At 39.5% G+C, this 21,937-nt stretch overlaps 1 protein-coding gene across 1 annotated transcript in view; it reads left to right on the top strand.

Moving 5' to 3' along the window:
- QRSL1 (glutaminyl-tRNA amidotransferase subunit QRSL1) overlaps nt 1-21,937 on the top strand; it is a 39,526-nt gene that overhangs the window by 13,183 nt on the left and 4,406 nt on the right. The window contains exons 4-10 of the mRNA XM_023205934.3: nt 84-180; nt 6,209-6,385; nt 9,831-10,006; nt 10,089-10,204; nt 13,005-13,197; nt 13,898-14,015; nt 20,996-21,201. Coding sequence (XP_023061702.1) covers nt 84-180; nt 6,209-6,385; nt 9,831-10,006; nt 10,089-10,204; nt 13,005-13,197; nt 13,898-14,015; nt 20,996-21,201 — 1,083 coding nt within the window. The remainder of the gene's footprint in view (nt 1-83; nt 181-6,208; nt 6,386-9,830; nt 10,007-10,088; nt 10,205-13,004; nt 13,198-13,897; nt 14,016-20,995; nt 21,202-21,937) is intronic.

Raw genomic sequence — 21,937 nt, 5'->3', positions numbered from 1 at the left:
GTGAATTCATGGCATAATAGGTATAAACAAATAAAAGACTTCTGGACTGTAAAAAACAATAATAGTAACTAAATTTTTTTCAGGTTATATACCACCTTATAATGCTACAGTAGTTCAGAAGTTGTTGGATCAGGGAGCTCTACTAATGGGAAAAACAAATTTAGATGAGTTTGCTATGGGGTAAGTAAAATTGAAATCTTCTCTTGAATTTCTTGTGTCTCTGCCTTTATTTTCATTTTTTTGGGGGGGGGGTGTGGGGGGACGGAGTCTTGCTCTGTCGTCCAGGCTGGAGTGCAGTGGCCCGATCTTGGCTCACTGCAAGCTCCGCCTCCTGGGTTCACGCCATTCTCCTGCCTCAGCCTCCCGAGTAGCTGGGACTACAGGCGCCCGCCACCACGCCCAGCTAATTTTTTGTATTTTTAGTAGAGACGGGGTTTCACTGTGTTAGCCAGGATGGTCTCGATCTCCTGACCTCGTGATCCACCCGTCTCAGCCTCCCAAAGTGCTCGGATTACAGGCGTGAGCCACTGCGCCCGGCCTGTGCCTTTATTTTCACTAAATGTAATTACCTAAAAGGATTGAGGATCTAATGCCAGTTTCTTAGTCCCTCTGTGAGATTATGTTCAGTTGTTTAATAGATATATAGTCATCTCTAATTTTACTTTTAGTTTGTATTTCCCTGATGACTAATAATGTTAAACATCTTTTCATGTGTTTATTTTGCCATCCCTGTATCTTCATCAGTGAACATAGCTGTTCAAATTCTTTGCCCATTTTTTGAAATTGGGTCATCTTATTATTGAGTTGTAAGAATTCTTTCTGGCTCACGCCTGTAATCCCAGCACTTTGGGAGGCCAAGGCAGGCAGATCACCTGAGGTAGGGAGTTGGAGGACAACCTGACCAAAATGGAGAAACCCCGTCTCTACTAAAAACACAAAAATGGCCGGGCGCGGTGGCTCAAGCCTGTAATCCCAGCACTTTGGGAGGCCGAGTCGGGCGGATCACGAGGTCAGGAGATCAAGACCATCCTGGCTAACACGGTGAAACCCCGTCTCTACTAAAAAAATACAAAAAACTACCCGGGCGTGGTGGCGGGCGCCTGTAGTCCCAGCTAATGTAGTCCCAGCTGCTCGGGAGGCTGAGGCAGGAGAATGGCGTAAACCCGGGAGGCGGAGCTTGCAGTGAGCTGAGATCCGGCCACTGCACTCCAGCCTGGGCGACAGAGCGAGACTCCGTCTCAAAAAAAAAAAAAAACACAAAAATTACCCAGGTGTGGTGGCACATGCCTGTAATCCCAGCTACTCAGGAGGCTGAGGTGGGAGAATCGCTTGAACCCGGGAGGCGGAGGTTGCAGTGAACTGAGATTGCGCCACTGCAGTCCCGCCTGGGCAGCAAGAACACAACTCCATCTCAGAAAAAAAAAAGAAAGAAAAGAAAAGAATTCTTTCATATATTTTGGATTCAGATCCATTATCAGATAGATGCTGATTTGCAAATATTTTATTCAAGTCTCTGGTTTATCTTTTTATTCTCTGAACATGCCTTTCAAAGAGTAAAAGTTCTTAATTTTGATAAAGTCCAGTTTATCAATTATTCTCTTCCTTTTTTCTCTTCTTTTCGTTCTTTTTTTTTTTTTGTTTGTTTTTTGAGGCAAAGTTTTGCTCTTGTCATCCAGGCTGGAATGCAATGGTACAATCTCAGCTTGCTGCAACCTGTGCTTCCCAGCTTCAAGCAATTCTCCTGACTCAGCCTCCCAAGTAGCTGGGACTACAGGCATGCCCCACCATGCCCAGCTAATTTTTGTATTTTTAGTAGAGATGGGGTTTCACCATGCTGGCCAGGCTGCTTTTGAGCTCCTGACTTCAGGTGATCCACCTGCGTAGGCCTCCCGGGATTACAGGCGTGTAATCCATCGTGCCCGTCCTTCTTTTCTTTTTTCTTTTCTTCCTTTCATATAGACAGGGTCTCACTGGGTTGCCCAGGCTGATCTCAAACTCTTGGCCTCGAACTGTGCTCCCAGCTTGGTCCAACAAAGTGTTGGGAGGCACGAGTAACTGTGCCTGGCCCATTTTTTCCTTTATTTTTTAAAGATGGGGTTTCACTATGTTACCCAGGCTATTCTTGAACTCCTGGGGTCAAGTGATCCTCCAACCTCATCCTTCCCAGGAGCTGGGACTGCAAGCACACATCACCTCACCTGGCTTAATTTTTTTCTTTTATGATGTGTATATTTTTTTTATTTTTTTGAGACACAGTTGTGCTCCTGTTGCCGAGGCTGGGGTGCAATGGCACGATCTCGGCTCACTACAACCTCTGTCTCCCAGGTTCAAGCGATTCTCCTGCCTCAGCCTCCCGAGTAGCTGAGATTATAGGCATGCACCACCCGGCCCAACTAGTTTTGTATTTTTAGTAGAGGTGGGGTTTCACCATGTTGGCCAGGCTGGTCTCAAACTCCTGACCTCAGGTGATCTGCCCGCCTCGTCTCCCAAAGTACTGGGATTACAGGCATAAGCAATGTGCCTGGCCGAGAAATCTTTACCTAACAAAGGTCACAAAGACTTTTTTCCTAGAAGTTTTATTGTTTAGCTCTTACATTTAGATCTGTGATTCACTTCGAATTAGATTTTTGTATATAGTATGAATAAAGTCCACTTATTAAACATATGGATGTCTATTAACTCCAGCACTAATGATAAAAAAGATTATCCTTCTCTTGTTGAATGATCTTAGGTTTTTTTTGTCAAAAATCGAGCACATTCATGTAGGTCTGTTTCTGACTCTGTTACATCTCTGTTTATTCCAATGTCACACCATCTTGATTATTATAGCTTTATAGTAAGCCTTGAAATTATGTAGTAAGAGTCTTCTAACTTTGTTCTTCTTTTTCAAAATCATTTTACATAATCTAGATTGTTATATTTTGATATGTTTTAGAATAAGCTTGCTAATTTCTACAAAGAAGTTTAATGGGCTTCTGATCGTAATTGTGTTGAATTTATAGATCAACTTGGAAAGAATTGGCATCATAATACCTGTCTTCTCATCCATGAATACCATACCTAAGTTTCTCCATTTAGTGAGATTTTGTTTTACTCAGGAATGTTTTTATGATTTCCTGCGTATAAATCGTACATATAATTTGATTTATTCCCACATTTTATGTTTCTTTTCTTTTCTTTTTTGAGAGAGAATCTCACCCTGTCACCCAGGCTAGAGTGCAGTGGTGTGATCTCGGCTCACTGCAACCTCTGCCTCCTGGGTTTAGGAGATTCTCCTGCCTCAGCCTCCCAAGTAGCTGGGACTACAGGTGCCCAGCACCACCCCCGGCTAATTTTTGTATTTTTAGTAGAGATGGGGTTTCACCATATTGGCCAGGCTGGTCTCAAACTCCTGACCTCAGGTGATCCGCCCACCTCGTCCTCCCAAAGTGTTGGGATTATAGGTGTGAGCCACTGCCCTGGGCCATGTTTCTTAATGCTATAGAAAATTGTATTTTTTTCAGTTTCTAATTGTTTATTGCTAGTACATTGAAACATAATTGATTTTTCTATATTGACCTTTTATCCCATGACCTTGTTAAAGCTCACTTATTAGTTCTAGTTGATCTTTGTGGATTCTATAGAATATTTTATGTAGCAAGTTGTGTAGTCTACAAATAGAGTTCGTCTTATTTCTTCTTCTTGCCTTACTGCACCAGTTAGGGCCTTAGGTGCAATGTTGAATAAAAGTGGTCAGAGCAGATTTCCTTGCCTTGATCTTGATCTTAGGGAAAAGCAGTCTTTCACCATGTACTTTATACTTACCCTTTTATGACACTTGTCACCTTTGTAATATTTGCTTGGTCTTTGTTCTCTATTTCATAGAAACAAGAGTCCTTGTGTGTGTAGTTCAGAGTGGTAGCTCTTCAAATTCATTATATATATGTTGAATGAACTAATCCATGGGAGTAAATTTGAACAAAGGCTTTTAGGACATTGCCTTCATCAGCTGATCAAAATTAACATCACCAGTGAGGGTGAAGTGGAAGTTATGTGCCTCCGGATGTAATTGTCTGAGGATACAATATCACCTATGTAATATTCCAGCTGAGAATGTATAACCTGACTCTACTAATGGGGAAACAAAAGATAAATCCAAAATGTGAACCAGTCTATTAAAATATCATATGAAAACAAAAAAGGGCTATGAAAATCTTCCAGAATAAGAGATAAAGAAAGTAAAACCTAACATCATAAAACTTAAGAAAATTTAGGGGAGGTCAGGCCTGGTGGCTCACGCCTGTTATCTCAGCACTGTGGGAAACTGAGGCAGTTGAATTCCTTGAGGCCAGGAGTCCTAGACCAGCCTGGGCAACATAGTGAGACCCTGTCTCTACAGAAAAAAACAGTTTAAAACGACAGGGAAAAATATTTGTGACCTAGAATTAGTCAAAGTTCTTTTAGATAGGACACATGAAGCACAAATCCACTTAAAAAAATTGATAGACTTCATTAAGAACTAAAAAATTGATAGACTTCATTAAAATTAAGAACTTCTGTACTTTGAAATATACTACTAAGAAAGTGAAAATGCCAGCCACAGACTGAGAAAAATATTTGCAAAACATGTATCTCAGAAAGAACTGATATCCAAAATACATAGAACATTTCCCACCTCAATAAGAAAATAAGAAAACAAGCAACTCTATTTTTAAAAAATGAACAAAAGATTTAAGCAGACATTTCATCAGAGATTAAAACATAGTTGACAAACACATGAAAAACTGCTTAATATCTTTGATCATTAGGGAAATTCAAAATTAAAATCACAATGAGCCTGGGCACAGTGGCTCACACCTGTAATCTCAGCACTTTTGGAGGCCAAGGCATGGTAGTGGATGCCTGTAGTCCTAGCTACTCGAGAGGAACGAGAATCGCCTGAACCTGGATCACTAGAAACCAGGAGATGGAGCTTGCAGTGAGCCAAGATCTGCGCCTCTGCACTCCAGCCTGGGCAATAGAGCAAGACTGTCTCAAAAAAAAAAAAGAGAGAGACAATGATAATTAAATAGAAAACCTGACTCTAGATTTGATCCGGGAAGGGAATAAAATGCCATAAAGTACATTATTATTATTAATTCTTTTTGTTTATTTGTTTTGAGACAGAGTCTTGCTCTGTTGCCCAGGCTGGAGTGCAGTGGCGCAATCTCTGCTCACTGCAACCTCTGCCTCCCGAGTTCACACCGTTCTCCTGCCTCAGCCTCCTGAGTAGCTGGGACTACAGGCGCTCGCCACCACGCCCGGCTAATTTTTTGTATTTTTAGTAGAAATGGGGTTTCACCGTGTTAGACAGGATGGTCTCGATCTCCTGACCCCGTGATCTGCCCGCCTCAGCCTCCCAAAGTGCTGGGATTACAGGCGTGAGCCACTGTGCCCGGCCAGAGTACATTATTGAATCAGTTGACAGAATTGAATTACGTACAGTAGATTAGGTAAACGTATTGTATTGATATTAATGTTACTGAGATTGATAACTGTACTGTGACTGTATAACATGATATCCTTACTCTTAGGAAATACACACTCAAGTATTTAGGGATAAAGGGCTATGATATATATAAGTTGGACCCTTAAGATACCCTTAAGTTTCTATCATACTTTGTGTATATATGTACATATGTACAAACTTACACAGAGCACACAAGTAGTAAAGCAAATGGGATAAAATGTTGACCATAGGTACATCTGGGTAAGGGGTATAAAGTGCTTTATATGTTATTTTTATTTTTGCAATTTATCTGAGAATAAAATCATTTCAAAAATTTAAAAGAAAGTTATTAGCATTCCACTTGTAATGTTTTCCATAGAACTTCTGGTTAAGGGAGAGATTTCCTCAGAAGACTTAACGGAATATGACCCTTTTCAGCTGGAAGACCTTGATTCACAAGGGGGAAATCATCTTCAGTCGAATTGGATGATCAAATGAGACAAAATCTTTTCTTAGCAGATTAGCTTTCTCTACTTTCTTCCACAAATGCTCTTCCTTCCCATCCTCCCCAGCTGTCAATTAATGAAAGCTACGTGTGAGCAGGCTTCCCACCTTTTTCAATTCAAGCTACAGTGGGTTCTTAAATGCTCAATGAGTGTCAGAAGCAAATAATATACTCAGAAGATGAAATTTTCACATAAAATGAAAGTTTTATTAAGGTATCTTGTTTCACTTCATCAGATCTGGGAGCACAGATGGTGTATTTGGACCAGTTAAAAACCCCTGGAGTTATTCAAAACAATATAGAGAAAAGAGGAAGCAGAATCCCCACAGCAAGAATGAAGATTCAGACTGGCTGATAACTGGAGGGAGCTCAGGTGGGAGTGCAGCTGCCGTATCGGCGTTCACATGCTACGCGTAAGATGCTTTTCTCTATCTGTATTTTAAAACCCACCCAAATACAAACAGTCGTAAAGTGTATCCAGCAATAGAATAGTTCATACCTTGGTTCATTTTTTCTTTTTAGTGAGCTGTATGTGCTCAAAGGTATATCAAAATTATATCTTGTAGTTGCACTCAACTGTGCAGTACACTATGTATATTTAATACTTTTAACTTTAATTTAAAATAACAAATTTTTCTCCATGGCATCTGGTTCTCTTAAAATATGATTTTGTGGATCTTGTAGAATAAAGTATTGAACATAAATGAACTTCATTTTTAAATAATTTCCGTGTGTGCTCACTGATTGTACAAATATTTAGGGACTAACATACAACGACTTTAGTTGAGTGCTGCTAAACTAAACTGTTAGTAATGTTTATCCTTCAGCAAGGTCAGACTTTTGAAAAAAAAAAAGGAAAATAAAAGAAAAAATGCTAATATGTATTAATAAGATATTTTAAATAGTGTTTTCAGAAATCTGCAATTCAAAATGTACATCAGTAAGTAAAGTTTTCTCAAGCTTTAGGAATTTTTTTTATTGTTGTTATTGGAGTTATTTTATTTCTGTACTTTGTATTTTATTTTATTTTATTTATGTATTTTTATTTCTGTACTTGGCTCCTCCCTCCTCCCAGGTTTAGGTGCTGATTCTGTTTATCTATCATACTTTGTATTTGGTAAGAATCCATTGATGATATTTTCAGTTCCATTTGTAAAGCATTTCTTAACTACCCAAAGAAAAGAAAGTAAATATGGCCATTGCTTTATTTATCAGTCTCAATTTAATAAAAATGAATATGTTTCTTTAGTAATAGTTTTATATTTTATCTCCCCTTAATTATCCATTAAAACTAAGTTCTTTCACACACATTGCAATCCATAAATTATTATTATTATTATTATTTTTTTTTTTTTTTGAGACGGAGTCTCACTCTGTCGCCCAGGCTAGAGTGCAGTGGCACCATCTCAGCTCACTGCAAGCTCCGCCTCCCAGGTTTATGCCATTCTCCTGCCTCAGCCTCCCAAGTTGGGACTACAGGCGCCCGCCACCTCGCCCGGCTAGTTTTTGTATTTTTTAGTAGAGACGGGGTTTCACCGGGTTAGCCAGGATGGTCTCGATCTCCTGACCTCGTGATCCGCCCGTCTCGGCCTCCCAAAGCGCTGGGATTACAAGCTTGAGCCACCACACCCGGCCGCAATCCATAAATTATTTATATATTTTTAGAGCTATGGAGATGTGAGAGTTCTGCAGATTTTTTTTTCAGTTTTCCTAAAATCTTATTAACAAGTAAAACCATTTCATTTGATCTCTGTGGAATTTTATAGCATTGCATTAATATTAATGTGAGTTATGACAAGTTAGGACTGCAGGATTAGGTGCTTTTTTTCTGTCCTCATCATCCCACTTAGTGTTCATCTTTCTGAATGTGCTTTGAGTAGATGGCATTTTGACACATAATTCCTATGGAAATGTAAGTTTTGCTTTTACACAGCCATCAGTGAATGCTAATAAGAAAATGTATCTTTTAAAATTGTGAAAGCAACAGTCTGATTTTGTAGCTTAACTTGACACTGTAAGGAAGGAAATATAATTTGCATTTTCTGTAGGGCACGAGTGCCATGTTATTGTTAGGAGCATTGTTCAGTCCAAAGCTTCACTTTAAATATAAGCAATAGAAGCACAGACCAAAAATAACTTCAGATTGAATGTATCTCAAACTGTAAAGTGTTCTGCTTTTGTTTCCCCCTTTTTGATTTGTTTCTCCCTTTTTGATTTGTTTCTTTTGCAATAGTTTTAAAAACAGGAAGATTCCTGGAGTACTATGCAGCCACTGAAAAGAATGAGTTAGAGCACCATGCAATGACATGGAAAAATAACCAAATATGTTAAGTGAAAAATAAGTTGCAGAATCCATTTCTGTTAAAAGTAACAATTGCATACATATATATGTCAGTCATTGCATGGAAGTACTGGATGTTTGGATGAATGCATATCAGAACTGGTAACAGTTATTGTGGGGGCTATGATTATAAGAGAAACCTTACTTTATACATCATATAGTTATATGATATCTTAATTTTTATAGTAGATATGTACTATTCTACAGCACAACTTTTGTTTTCCTGAAATGGTTTTTTAATTGTGGTAAAATGTACATAACATAAAATTTACCAGCTTAACCATTTTTAAATGTACAGTTCAAAAGTATTAAAAACGTTGTGCAATCAGTCTTCAGAACACTTTTAATCTTGCAACGCTAAAACTGTGTACCCTTCAACCCTCCTCCCAGCCCTGGCAACCACCTTCTACTTTCTGTCTTATGAATCTGATTACTCTAGTTATCTCACATACGTAGTGTCATATATGGTATTTGTCTTTCTGTGACTGGCTCATTTTCCTTAGCATAATGTCCTCCAGGTTAGTTTTCTGTTTTTTTAAAATAAGAACAACATAAACTCTGTAGGTAACTGGGTAAAGAAATGAACAGTCACTTTGTAGTTGAGTAATGCATGTATAAATAAGTGTGCAAAATTATTTGAAATGCACATTAATAAAAACTTTTTGGTTATCACACTAACAATTTTAAAAATTCCCAGTACTCAGTGATGGTACTGAAACTTTAAAACACAATCTGACTCACTGCAACTGGGAATATAAATTGGCATAATCTTTCTGACAAGTAATTGGACAGTATATATCAGAAATTTATGTGCACTAAGTCTATTTCTTGGAAGCTAGCCTAGAAAGTACTCACACATAAGCAAAAATTTATGTTCAGAGATTTTCGTTACAAAGTTATTTATTAAATAGTTATTCTAGTTAGAAACAACGTAAGTGTTTAAGTAAATTATTATACATCTCTATCCATGATTTTAAATGGGGTGGGTAGCAAAGGGCTGTATCTGAATTTCTAGGAGAGGCATATTTAGTCTGTAAAATCATACTGTAAAATTGCCATTAATTTGATTTGTTTTCAATATCAATATCAGAGGAAAGTGCAAGATTTATATGTGTATTGAAAGGAGAATAGACTTTAAAATACCAGGAATCACCAATTTATATGATGGAATATGACATATACTTTACATTTTCAGGAATTTTAATGACATAGTAAAAGGCTCATGTTAAAAAAGGGATGGAAACTCATGATTACAGAATTATCTCAACGATGAAAAAAATGCGTTTTTAAAAAAACTTGAAGTTAATATACCAAAATGTTAACATTGTTTTCCTCTGGGTATTGGAATATTGAGTACCTAAAGTTTTCTATACTTTATGAATTCTCTGAGATGAACATGTGTTACTTTTGTGTAATCAGAGGCAAATACAGTTTAAAAATATACAATTGAAAGGGTAGATTTCAAATATAATTAGAGATATATCATTCTTCTAAAGATAATTCCATTTAAATTCCAGGGCTTTAGGATCAGATACAGGAGGATCGACCAGAAATCCTGCTGCCCATTGTGGGCTTGTTGGTTTCAAACCAAGCTATGGCTTAGTTTCCCGTCATGGTCTCATTCCCCTGGTGAATTCGATGGATGTGCCAGGAATCTTAACCAGATGTGTGGATGATGCAGCAATTGTGTTGGGTATTTATATAATTCTATATCATTTGCAACAGTTTCTCTATAAAACAATATATCTGCCATTCATAAGTATTGCTCCTTACAGGTGCACTGGCTGGACCTGACCCCAAGGACTCTACCACAGTACATGACCCTATTAATAAACCATTCATGCTTCCCAGTTTGGCAGATGTGAGCAAACTATGTATAGGAATTCCGAAGGTAACTTTTTCCTTTCATTACTTTATAGAAATACTGTCAAGTTGAAGAGAGAGCACAGACTTGGGAGGCAGTTTGGGTGGGTTTGAATCTCTGCTCTGCCACTTTTATTAATCATATGAGTTGACTATGTGAGTTAATCTCTTTTAGCTCAATTTCCCCATCTGTAAAATGGGAATAATAAAAATATTGACTTAAGAGAGATTTGTGAGGATTGATTAGACGGTCATGTTAAGTCTGCAAATTGTTTCTGTAATGGGCAAGATAGTAAATATTTTAGACTTTGTGGACCATACAGTCTTTATCATAACTACTTAACTCTGCCATTATAGTGAGAAAGCAGCCACAGGCAATATGTAAATGAAAAAGTGTGTCTCTGTTCTAATAAAACTTTTATTTTCAAAAAATCAGCTGGCTTGTCACATCTGACCTATGGGCCATAGTTTGCTAATCCCTAATGTAAAGAAAGGACTTAGCCCAAAGCCATACCTTGCATAGTAATGCCTCAAAAAATGTTAACATCTTTATTGTTATTATTATTACTACTGCATCTGTTACAGTAGCAATTGAGTAATGAATACATGAATGTTATAATGTTAAATTAGTAACCTTTTAAAAATCTTAAGGCTTGCAATATATTACTGCTTTAAATCTTTTAGGGAGATAAGTTACCCTGCAGAATAATGAAGTTTCACAGCCTCAGCACTGTTGGTGTTTGGGGCTGGTAATTGTTTGTTGTGGGAGACTGTCCTGTGCATTGTAAGATGTTTAGTAGCATCCCTGGCCTTTACCCCCACATGCAAGTAGTACCCCACCACCAAAACCACAACCCCACAACCAAAAATGTCTGCAGACATTGTCAAGTGTCTCCTGGTTAGGGAAAAGGAGACAAAAGTAACCCCCAGGTAAGACCACTGCTATAGAGAAATACTACTTTATTTAAAATCTTCCATTAAGGTAATATATGTAAGGCCAAGTGCAGTGGCTTACACCTGTAATCCCAGCACTTTGGGAAGCCAAGGCAGGAAGATCGCTTGAGATCAATAGTTTGAGACCAACTTGGGCAACATACAGAGAGACCCTATCTCTACAAAAAGTTAAAAAAAAAAAAAAGTTGTGGGGTGTGGTGGCATGCATCTGTGGTCCTGGCTGTTTGGAAGGCTGAGGTGGGTGGGAGGATTGCTTGAGTCCAGGAGGTTGAGACTGCTGTGAGCCATGATTGCACCACTGCACTCCAGCCTGGGTGACAGAGCAAGACCCTGCCTCAAAAAAAAAAAAAAAAGAAGGGCAGTATCTGTGCCTTCTTTTAAGAATTTAGGCCGGTCGCGGTGGCTCAAGCCTGTAATCCCAGCACTTTGGGAGGCCGAGACGGGCGGATCACAAGGTCAGGAGATCAAGACCATCCTGGCTAACACGGTGAAACCCCGTCTCTACTAAAAAATACAAAAAACTAGCCGGGCGATGTGGCGGGCGCCTGTAGTCCCAGTCACTTGGGAGGCTGAGGCAGGAGAATGGCGTGAACCCGAGAGGCGGAGCTTACAGTGAGCTGAGATCCGGCCACTGCACTCCAGCCTGGGCGGCAGAGCGAGACTCCGTCTCAAAAAAAAAAAAAAAAAAAAGAATTTATTTATAGAGAGCACAGGCTTTTAAACAGACCCAGTTTGAAATCCTAGACCCTCTACTTACCTGCTATTTAACATTAGGAAAGTAACTTCTTATGTCAAGATTTTTCATTAACAAAATGAAGGATTATAATACCTAGATCACAGGCTTGTTAAAAGCATGACATGAGAGAACCTTTGAAAATCATCTAACAGGGTACATGATACATGAGCAATTAGCATATATGCTGATATATACTGATATGCTATTAGGTACCTGATACATAATGAGCATTTTTTTTTTTTTTTTTTTTTTTTTTGAGGCGGAGTCTCGCTCTGTCGCCCGGACTGGAGTGCAGTGGCCGGATCTCAGCTCACTGCAAGCTCCGCCTCCCGGGTTTATGCCATTCTCCTGCCTCAGCCTCCGGAGTAGCTGGGACTACAGGCGCCCGCCACCTCGCCCGGCTAGTTTTTGTATTTTTAGTAGAGACGGGGTTTCACCGTGTTAGCCAGGATGGTCTCGATCTCCTGACCTCGTGATCCGCCCGTCTCGGCCTCCCAAAGTGCTGGGATTACAGGCTTGAGCCACCGCGCCCGGCCCATAATGAGCATTTAACAAATATTTTCCCCAACTAGATCTCCAATCTTTAATGTCGTTATATCCAGATCATAGTATCTAGTACTATGCTATGTCATACCATAAACTCTTAAATGGGGCCGGGCGCGGTGGCTCAAGCCTGTAATCCCAGCACTTTGGGAGGCCGAGACGGGCGGATCACGAGGTCAGGAGATCGAGACCATCCTGGCTAACACGGTGAAACCCCGTCTCTACTAAAATACAAAAAATTAGCCGGGCGTGTTGGCGGGCGCCTGTAGTCCCAGCTACTCGGGAGGCTGAGGCAGGAGAATGGCGTGAACCCGGGAGGCAGAGCTTGCAGTGAGCTGAGATCAGGCCACTGCACTCCAGCCTGGGCGACAGAGCAAGACTCCGTCTCAAAAAAAATAAATAAATAAATAAAAATAAACTCTTAAATGGATTCAGTCTTTCTAGCTACCTACTAGCAATTTTATCATATTTTCTAATGTATTACCAAAGGTCCTGAAGTACAAATTTTTATAAAATCATCTATACAGATGAAGTACAAATTTTTATGAAATGATCTATACAGTTTCAATTTTGTATCTTGACTTTTTCCTGTAAGGAATATCTTGTACCAGAATTATCAAGTGAAGTACAGTCTCTTTGGTCCAAAGCTGCTGACCTCTTTGAGTCTGAGGGGGCCAAAGTACTTGAAGTATCCCTTCCTCACACCAGTTATTCAATTGTCTGCTACCATGTATTGTGCACATCGGAAGTGGCATCGAATATGGCAAGATTTGATGGGCTACAATATGGTAAGATGGCTGGGTTATTTTATTTTTAAGGTAGTTGTTGCAAACATTTGAAAAGTTCACTTATTAGTGACAAAAAAGTTAATGCTTGAGACAATGTTAATGATTCAGAAAAGTTAATCAGTGAGTCATTTTTTACCTTTGTCATTTTAGACTTGCACTGACTATTTGTCATAAATATCTGTGTATGTTTGGTTTGCCTCTCAGGACTGTGAATAACTTGAAGGGATAGTATCTTGTTGTCGTATGCTCAATCCCACTAATGTAGTGCCTGATACATGGTAGGAGCTCAATAAATGTTTGAATGAATGAATGAGGGAGTGAACAAATGGAGTTTCTTTCTTGGTTCTTTTCTTCTCTCTCCATGATCAGTCAGTCAAAAGGCAGATAGGGAAAAGAAACCATTAAGGGCAACTCCCTAAACTTTAATATTGGTCACAAAAATGTGAATCTAAATTAGCCAAGCATGGTGCTGCATACCTGTAATCTAAGCTACTCAGGAGGCTGAGGTAGGCGAATCACTGACAAGGGAGGCAGAAGTTGCAATGAGCTGAGATCACGCCACTGCACTCCAGCCTGGGTGACAGAGTGAGACTCCATCTCAAAAAAATAAATAAATAAAGTGAATCTAGGCCTGGCTTTAGCCCAAACTTTACTGACTTTACTTCCTTTCAAGTAATATTTACCCTTATCTTATTTTCAGGTCACAGATGTGACATTGATGTGTCCACTGAAGCCATGTATGCTGCAACCAGACGAGAAGGGTTCAATGATGTGGTGAGAGGAAGAATTCTCTCAGGAAACTTTTTCTTATTAAAAGAGTAAGACAACTCGTTTAGGAATTTTCTTCATTCTTGAAACCTCAAGTAACATGTCTCTATCAGGTCTTATAAGTCAAGATATTTGGTAAAGAAACAAAATCTTTATGATTTGAATTAGAAAAGACCTGTTTATGGTACTTTTGGGTCTTGGTATTCAAAAACAAAAGAAATACTGGTACTTTAGCTAAACGATTGGTACAGATGACAGGCAGCCCTCCATATCTGTGGGGTTTGCAAGCTTGGATTCAACCAAACACAAATCAAAAATATTCAAAAAAATAAAAGATAACATACAACAATAAAAAGTAATACAAATTAAAAAGCAATACAGTATAACAACTGTTTACATCGCATTTACATTGTATTAGATGTTACAAGTAATCTAGGGATGATTTGAAACGTGCAGGAGGTGTGCATAGGTTTTATGCAAATACTACACCATTTTATATGAGACTTGAATATCCTCAGAGTTTGGTATCCAAAGGGGTCTTGGAACCAAACCCCCAACAGACACCAAGGGATGAGTGTAAGTGGAAGCCATTAAGGATTTTAAGCTCATTAAATGTCCCTTGGGTATTACCACATTGGTTTATTGCTGTTAGAGCCTTAAGCAGGGAGTTGTATTGTTTCTTGAAAATGTATTGAATCAACTTAGTTTTTCCTTATATTATGTATGTCTTTGCTCTAAGAAAGAATTCAAAATGACTATGACTCTTCCTTCAATTGTCTTCATTATGAGTTTATTCACGATCTTGTGAACAAGCCTCATCTTCTACACCACCATGTATGTCTAAGAGGACATGAGAAGTGTGAAAAAGCAAGATTGGTATGAGAAGTGTGAAAAAGCAAGATTGGTGGTTGTAATGCAGAACTTCATTACATGGAGTTTTTCTCCATGCCCTCAAGGGCAGAAATCATTTTATTTATCTGTGCATCCTCTCAGGGCCGATAGTTAGAATTACTTTTTATTTTTGAGACAGGGTCTCACTCTATCACCAGGCTGGAGTGCAGTGGAGTGATCTCAGCTCACTGCAGCCTCAACCTCTTGGGCTTAAGTGATCCTCCTACCTAAGCCTCCCTAGTAGCTGAAGCTACAAGCATGTACCACCATGCCCAGCTAATTTTTGTATTTTCTGTAGAGACAGGATCCCGCCATGTTGCCCAGGCTGGTCTCCAACTCCTGGGTTCAAGCAGTCCACCCACCTCAGCCTCCAAAGTGCAGGTGTTACAGGCATGAGCCACGATGCCAGGCCATGGGATTACTTTTTCTAAGAATACTATTTGAGGCCGGGCCCGGTGGCTCATGCCTGTAATCCCAGCACTTTGCAAGGCCGAGGTGGGCAGATCACCTGAGGTCAGGAGTTTGACCAACATGATGAAACATGATGACCAACATGATGAAACCCTATCTCTACTAAAAGTACAAAAATTAGCTGGTGGTGGTGGGCACCTGTAATCCCAGCTACTCAGGAGGCTGAGGCAGGAGAATCACTTGAACCCAAGAGGCAGAGGTTGCAGTGAGCCAAGATAATGCCACTGCACTCCAGCCTGGGCAACAGAGTGAAACTCTGTCTCAAAAAAATAAGAATACTATTTGATTATGTTCCAGATTAAAAGACTGTTACCATATTGACCAGATGCTTTAATGAATTTGGAGTACGAAAAGAAAATGAAATATTGCTAAGAAATTTTCTAAGGGAAAACTCTTACTAAACTAAAGATGTTACTTTTGCCAAATATTACTGATTAGAAACATATTGTTTATCTCAGGGCACAAGTTGATGAATTATATAGGTCATTGTAACAGCATAAAAAGAAATTGAAGGAGAGGAGTCAGAAAGCATTTCCCATGATCACCATTTGGGGGTTCTGATAAAAGGAAGTTAAAAGTACTGCTGGTATCCCTAGCTCCTGAGTCAGTTCCAAGTTGGGTCAACTTGGGTGGACAAAGGTGATAGGAAAAATGGGATGTGGAATACTTTTTTTATTTTAAGAAGTCAACTTATGTGCCAGGAAGAGTTTATTTATTTATTTATTTATTTTATTTTTTATTTTTGAGACGGAGTCTCACTCTGTCACCCAGGCTGGAGTGCAGTGGCACAATCTTGGTCCACTGCAACCCCACCTCCTGGGTTCAAACGATTCTTCTGCCTCAGCCTCCCGAGTAGCTGGGAGTACAGGCGCACACCACCATGCCCAGCTAATTTTTGTATTTTTAGTAGAGACAGGGTTTCAACATACTGGCCAGGCTGGTCTTGAACTCCTGACCTCATGATTCTGCCCGCCTTGGCCTCCCAAAGTGCTGGGATTACAGGCATGAGCCACCATGCCTGACCAGGAAGAGTTTATTTTTAATTGACATAAATATTACCTATGTACCACATTTATATCTACCTTTTGCTATTTATCTTCTATTTGTCCCATCTGTTCTTTTTGTCTTTTAACCTTTTCTTCTGCTTTTTTTCTTTAAATAGTAATTTTTCTCTTAAAAAATGATCTAAAATGGGAAAAATAGTGTCATTTATATTTACCTACATATTTAGTATTTCTGGTGCTTTTCTCTCTGCTCTAGAGATGTAAATTTCCTTCTGGTATAATTTTGTTTTTACTTGAAGAACTTTCTTTAATATTTCTTGTAGTCCTGTTGGCAGTGAATTCTTTCAGCTTTGGTTTATATGTAAAACCCTTTATTTTGCTTTTAATTTTGAAAGATATTTTCCCTGGGTTAAAAAATATAGGTTAAGCTGGGCACAGGTGCACTCCTGTAGTTACAGCTACTCAGGTGGCTGAGGTGGGAGGATTGCTTGAGCCCAGGAGTGAGAACCTGCAGTGAGCTATAATCGTACCACTGTACTTAAGCCTGAGCGACAGAGTAAGAGCCCCATCTCTTTAAAAAACAAACAAAAAAAAGCATAGGTTGCTTCTTCTTTCTGTACTTTAAAGGTTTTGTTCCATTGTCTTCTGGCTTACATAGTTTCTGAGAAGTCTGTTGTCATTCTTATGGTCATTCCTCTGTATGTAATGTATCTTTTTTTCCTCTGGCTGATTTTAAGATTTTTCTGTTTATCATTGGTTTTCAGGAATTTGACTGTGATGTGCCTTGGTGTGGTTCTCTGCATATTTCTTCTGCATAGGGGTTTGTTAAGCAGCTTTGATCAGTTAGGTTATAGTTTTAATCAAATTTGGAAAATGTTGGCTACTATTTTCTCAAATGTTTTTTCTGTCCTCCATCTGTCTGGGACTCTTTTCACATGTGTGTTAATCTGCCTGATGTTGTCCCACAGCTCACAGACACTACATTCTTTTTTTTCCCCCAGTCTTTTTTCCTTCTCTACTTCTTTTTGGTTAGTTTCCATTACTGTTTTCAGAATCACTCATCTTTTTTTCTGTTATGTGGATTCTTTCCAGTATGTTTTTTATATATTGTATTTTTTTTCTCTAGAAGTTCCATGTAGGTCTTCTTATCCCTTCAATTTCTTCATTATTTTATGTTTTCTTCTACCATCTTGAATATATAGAACATATTTAGGCTGAGTGCGGTGGCTCAGGCCTGTAATCTCAGCACTTTGGGAGGCCAAGGCGGGTGGATCACTTGAGGTCAAGAGTTTGAGACCAGCCTGGCCAACATGGCAAAACCTGTCTCTACTAAAAATACAAAAATTAGCTGGGTGGGGTGGCATATGCCTGTAATTCCAGCTACTCGGGACACTGAGGTACAAGAATCACTTGAACCTGGGAGGCAGAGGTTGCAGTAACCCGAGATTGTACCACTGTACCCCAGTCTGGGTGACGGAATGACCCAGGAGACTCTGTCTCCAAAAAAAATAAGAATGTATTTATGGTAGCTTTTAATGTTCTTGTGTACTCATTTCAACGTATTTGCATCTGTTTGTATTAATGCTTTTTCCCTCTCTGGTTATGGGTCATATTTTTTGCTTCTTTTCATGTCTGTATATTGTGAATTTTACATTGTCATTTGCTAGACTTTTGTTATATTCCTTTAAACAGTGTTCAGCTTTTTCCCAGGGTGCAATAAAGTTGCTTGGAATTTGTTGGATCTTTTCAAGTCTTCTTTTAAAGCTTTGTGAAGATAAATCCAAAGCAGCCTTTAGTCCAGGGCTAATTTTACTTTACTTTGAGGTGGTGCTTTGATGTTGCATATATTCAAGTCTTTTTGCTTTGGCTGTTAGAAACACAAACTATTTCCAGCCCTGTTTGAGCTCTAGGAATTGTTGGGTCCACTGCTTTTTGGGGATTGTTTCCCCAGCCTTGGGAATTTCTTCTCATGCAGTACTCAGCCAAAGACTCAAGGAATCTCCCTGCAGATCTCTTGAGCTCTATGTGCCACTCCCTCCTACTCAGTACCCTGCTTTGCAAATTCTAGCTGCGTTTGCCTCCTTGAACTTCAGATCTCTGTCTCTAACTTACCCTGCCCCCCATACTGTTTAGCTTCCTCTCTGGAATGAGGCCTGAAAACTGCCCCTAGGCATTAAGCTGGGGAAATCCAAGGGTGTATCTCATTTTCTTTTCTTTTCTTTTTTTGGAGACAGGACCTCACTTGGTCACCCAAGCCGGAGTGCATTGGTGTGACCATGGCTCACTGGCAGCCTCGACCTCCCAGGCTCAAGCTCTTCTCAGCAACCCTCAACACTCCCCACCCCCCAGTGAAGCTAGGACTACTGCAGAATTTTCTGTAGAGACAGGATCTCCCTGTGTTGCCCAGGCTGGTCTCAAGCTCCTAGGCTCAAGGAATCCTCCGCGCCCCCCACTCGCGTCCCCCACAGGCATAAGGGACCACACCTGGCCTGGCTTACTTCATTTGTTTCTCTTCTTCTCTCACAACTTTTTCTCCTTAGTGTCTGTTGTCTAATGTCTGAAAATGGTCATTTCATATATTTTGTCCAGTTTTCTAGTTGTTTAACAAGGCAGGGTGTCTTAGTTTTTTTTTTTTTTTTTTTTTTTTTTTTTTTTAATCCCCTATTCTGAGAAGCAGTCTTAGTTCATTTTTGCTGCTATAACAGAATGTCTGAGACTGGGTGATTTATAATGAATGGAGATTTACTGGCTCACAGTTCTGGAGGCTGGGAAGTTCAACACTGAGAAGCCAGCACCTGGTGAGGGCCTTCTTGCTATATCTACACATGGCAGAAAGCAAGGGTGGGGAGAAAAAGAGGGAGAGAAAGGGAAAGCACACGGGGGACTGAACTTTCCCTCTTCAGTGGAGTTGTTATGGCCCAATCACCTCTTAAAGGCCTCATCTCTTAATACTGTTACAGTGGCAATTAAATTTCAGCATGAGTTTTAGAAGGGGCAAACATTCAAACCATAACACAGGGTAAATTCCATCTCCATTACTCCATCTTGGATGGAAGCAGTTCTTCTTCTGAGCCGTATTTAAAGTAGGAAGAAATTTAATAGAAAACAAGTATTTGTTCTTTTTTTTTTTTTTCTTTTTTTTTTTTTTTTGAGACGGAGTCTTGCTCTGTCACCAGGCCGGAGTGCAGTGGCACAATCTTGGCTCACTGCATTTTCCACCTCCTGGGTTCAAGCGATTCTCCTCCTGCCTCAGCCTCCCCAGTAGCTGGGACTACAGGCGCCCACCACCATGCCTGGCTAAATTTTTTTGGATTTTTAGTAGAGTTAGGATTTCACCATGTTGGCCAGGCTGGTCTCAAACTCCTGACCTTGTGATCCACCTGCCTCAGCCTCCCAAATTGCTGGGCTTACAGGCATGAGCCACCAGGCCCGGCCAGTATTTATTCTTTATAAAATTCAGGTTTTGGTCTGTGGTGTTTAAACCACTTAGTTGTTGTCAGTGTGTAAATTATATGTGATGCCTGCAGTGGTCTCTCTGTAGACCTGGTGGTCAAATAAGAGTAAGGACCTATGATATTGCTGTACCACCCTTTTAGAGTAAAATATATTTCACATTTTTATCGTATTTTATTTGGCTCTCAATAAAACTGGAGCAGGTATATCCATTTTTACCGTTGTGGGAACTGAGGTTTAGAACAGTTAGTTCTTGCTAGCCTCTCCTAACAGCTTCAGAAGAATCCAAAGGATTTTTTTTTTCCTTTTCTTAGTATCATTGACTTATGGTTGCTCCTATGTCTGCCCTTTTCTTTAGTCTTTTTAGTAAAATAAGCATTCTTGAATTTCACATTTCTACCCCTGGGCTATATCTATCCATAAAATACAAAATTCAAATACTGCGTAGTCTACCGCTGTCTGTCTTAGTAACCTTTAGAAAGTAATTTATTGCTATGTGCTTTACTTTCCTCACCAATGAATATTCTCGTTTAATGATAGCCCTGGAATTATTAATATTTTGAGATTATACATGTAGAATTGCATCTACTAGTGAATTCTGAATTCTGATTGATTAATTTATATATATAAGCTTTTAGAGTGGCAGCACAATGGAAGAGAATTCATTTTTATATGTTAAGAATCTTAAAGGTGCCTCCTCATAAAAGCCAAGAATCCAGTGGTTCTTTTTTCTTTTTTTAAACAATGCCTAAACTCTTTATTTCACCAACCAGTATTTCTGATTTTCTTCCTGATGCAGGATTTTAAAACCTTAGAAGTCTATAAATACTGCATTCAGACTTTCCACATCAAGAGAAAGGGGCCCAGGGCAGAAGATGTCAGGCCCCAGGCTGTTTTGGGTGGGAAAAGTTGCAAAGATTTCTCAACAGTCTGTGTCAGTTTTCTAACTTAATTGAAACACCTTTAAGCTCTGCTTCATCCCCAAACTTTCCCCTGTAGCGTCTATGATAGAAAAACACTCCTCTCTCATATACGCCCCACCACTGGGGAGCCGGGGCGAAGGGAATGGGCATTACACAGGCAAGCCAAACTTTTTATTCTAAGCTAGAAAATGGAAATCCAATGGTTCTTTATCAAGCCTAATGTAAGACAATTGATTAAAAGAAAAATATAAAAAATCCTTAAAAACGACACCCACTTTTTTCACACAGAAACTATGAAAATTATTTCGTCAAAGCACAGAAAGTGAGACGCCTCATTGCTAATGACTTTGTAAATGCTTTTAACTCTGGAGTAGATGTCTTGCTAACTCCTACCACCTTGAGTGAGGCAGTACCATACTTGGAGTTCATCAAAGAGGACAACAGAACCCGAAGTGCCCAGGATGATATTTTTACACAAGCTGTAAATATGGCAGGTGAGGATTCCTCAGGAACATTCTGGTTTTCTTCAAATTCTTGGGCAGGTATTCTGGTCTTCAACTTAAGATTCTAGCTAGATGGTTCCCTAAAAGCAAGAGTCTATCCTTTTGGAATGCTTAGGAGTGTGTGTGTGTGTACATGTATTAGTCTGTTCTGACACTGCTATAAAGAAATAGCTGAGACTGGATAATTTATTTTTAAAAAGAGGTTTAATTGGCTTACAGCTCTGCAGGCTGTACAGGAAGCTGAGCAGCTTCTGCTTCTGCGAATGCCTCAGGAAACTTAAATTCACAGTGGAAGGTGAAGGAGAAGCAGCCATGTCTTACATGGCCCAGCCCAAGCAGGAAAGAAAGGGGAAAGATGCTACACACTTTTAAAACAACCAAGTCTTGTAATAACTCATTCACTATCACGAGAACAGCACCAAGGGGAATGGTGTTAAGCCGTTTATGAGAAACCATCCCCATGATCTAGTCGCCTTCCACTAGGCCCCACCTTCAACACTGGGGATTACAATTCAACATGAGATTTGGATGGGAACACAGATCCAAACCATATCAGTACACATGCATGCACTCTCACCACACACACACAAACACAACACACTTAGTAGTTTTTTTTTTAACTTTTATTTCGGAAAATTTAAAACCCACAGAAAAGCTGAAAAAGTAGTATAATGAATGCTGATATGCCCTTCACCTGGATGTAATCTTGTTAACATTTTGCCTTATT

The sequence above is a fragment of the Piliocolobus tephrosceles genome, chromosome 5 (genome assembly GCF_002776525.5).
Source record: "Piliocolobus tephrosceles isolate RC106 chromosome 5, ASM277652v3, whole genome shotgun sequence".
Lineage (NCBI taxonomy): Eukaryota > Metazoa > Chordata > Mammalia > Primates > Cercopithecidae > Piliocolobus > Piliocolobus tephrosceles.
Note: the sequence above shows the minus strand (reverse complement) of the source record. Positions and strands in the feature narration are given on the sequence as shown.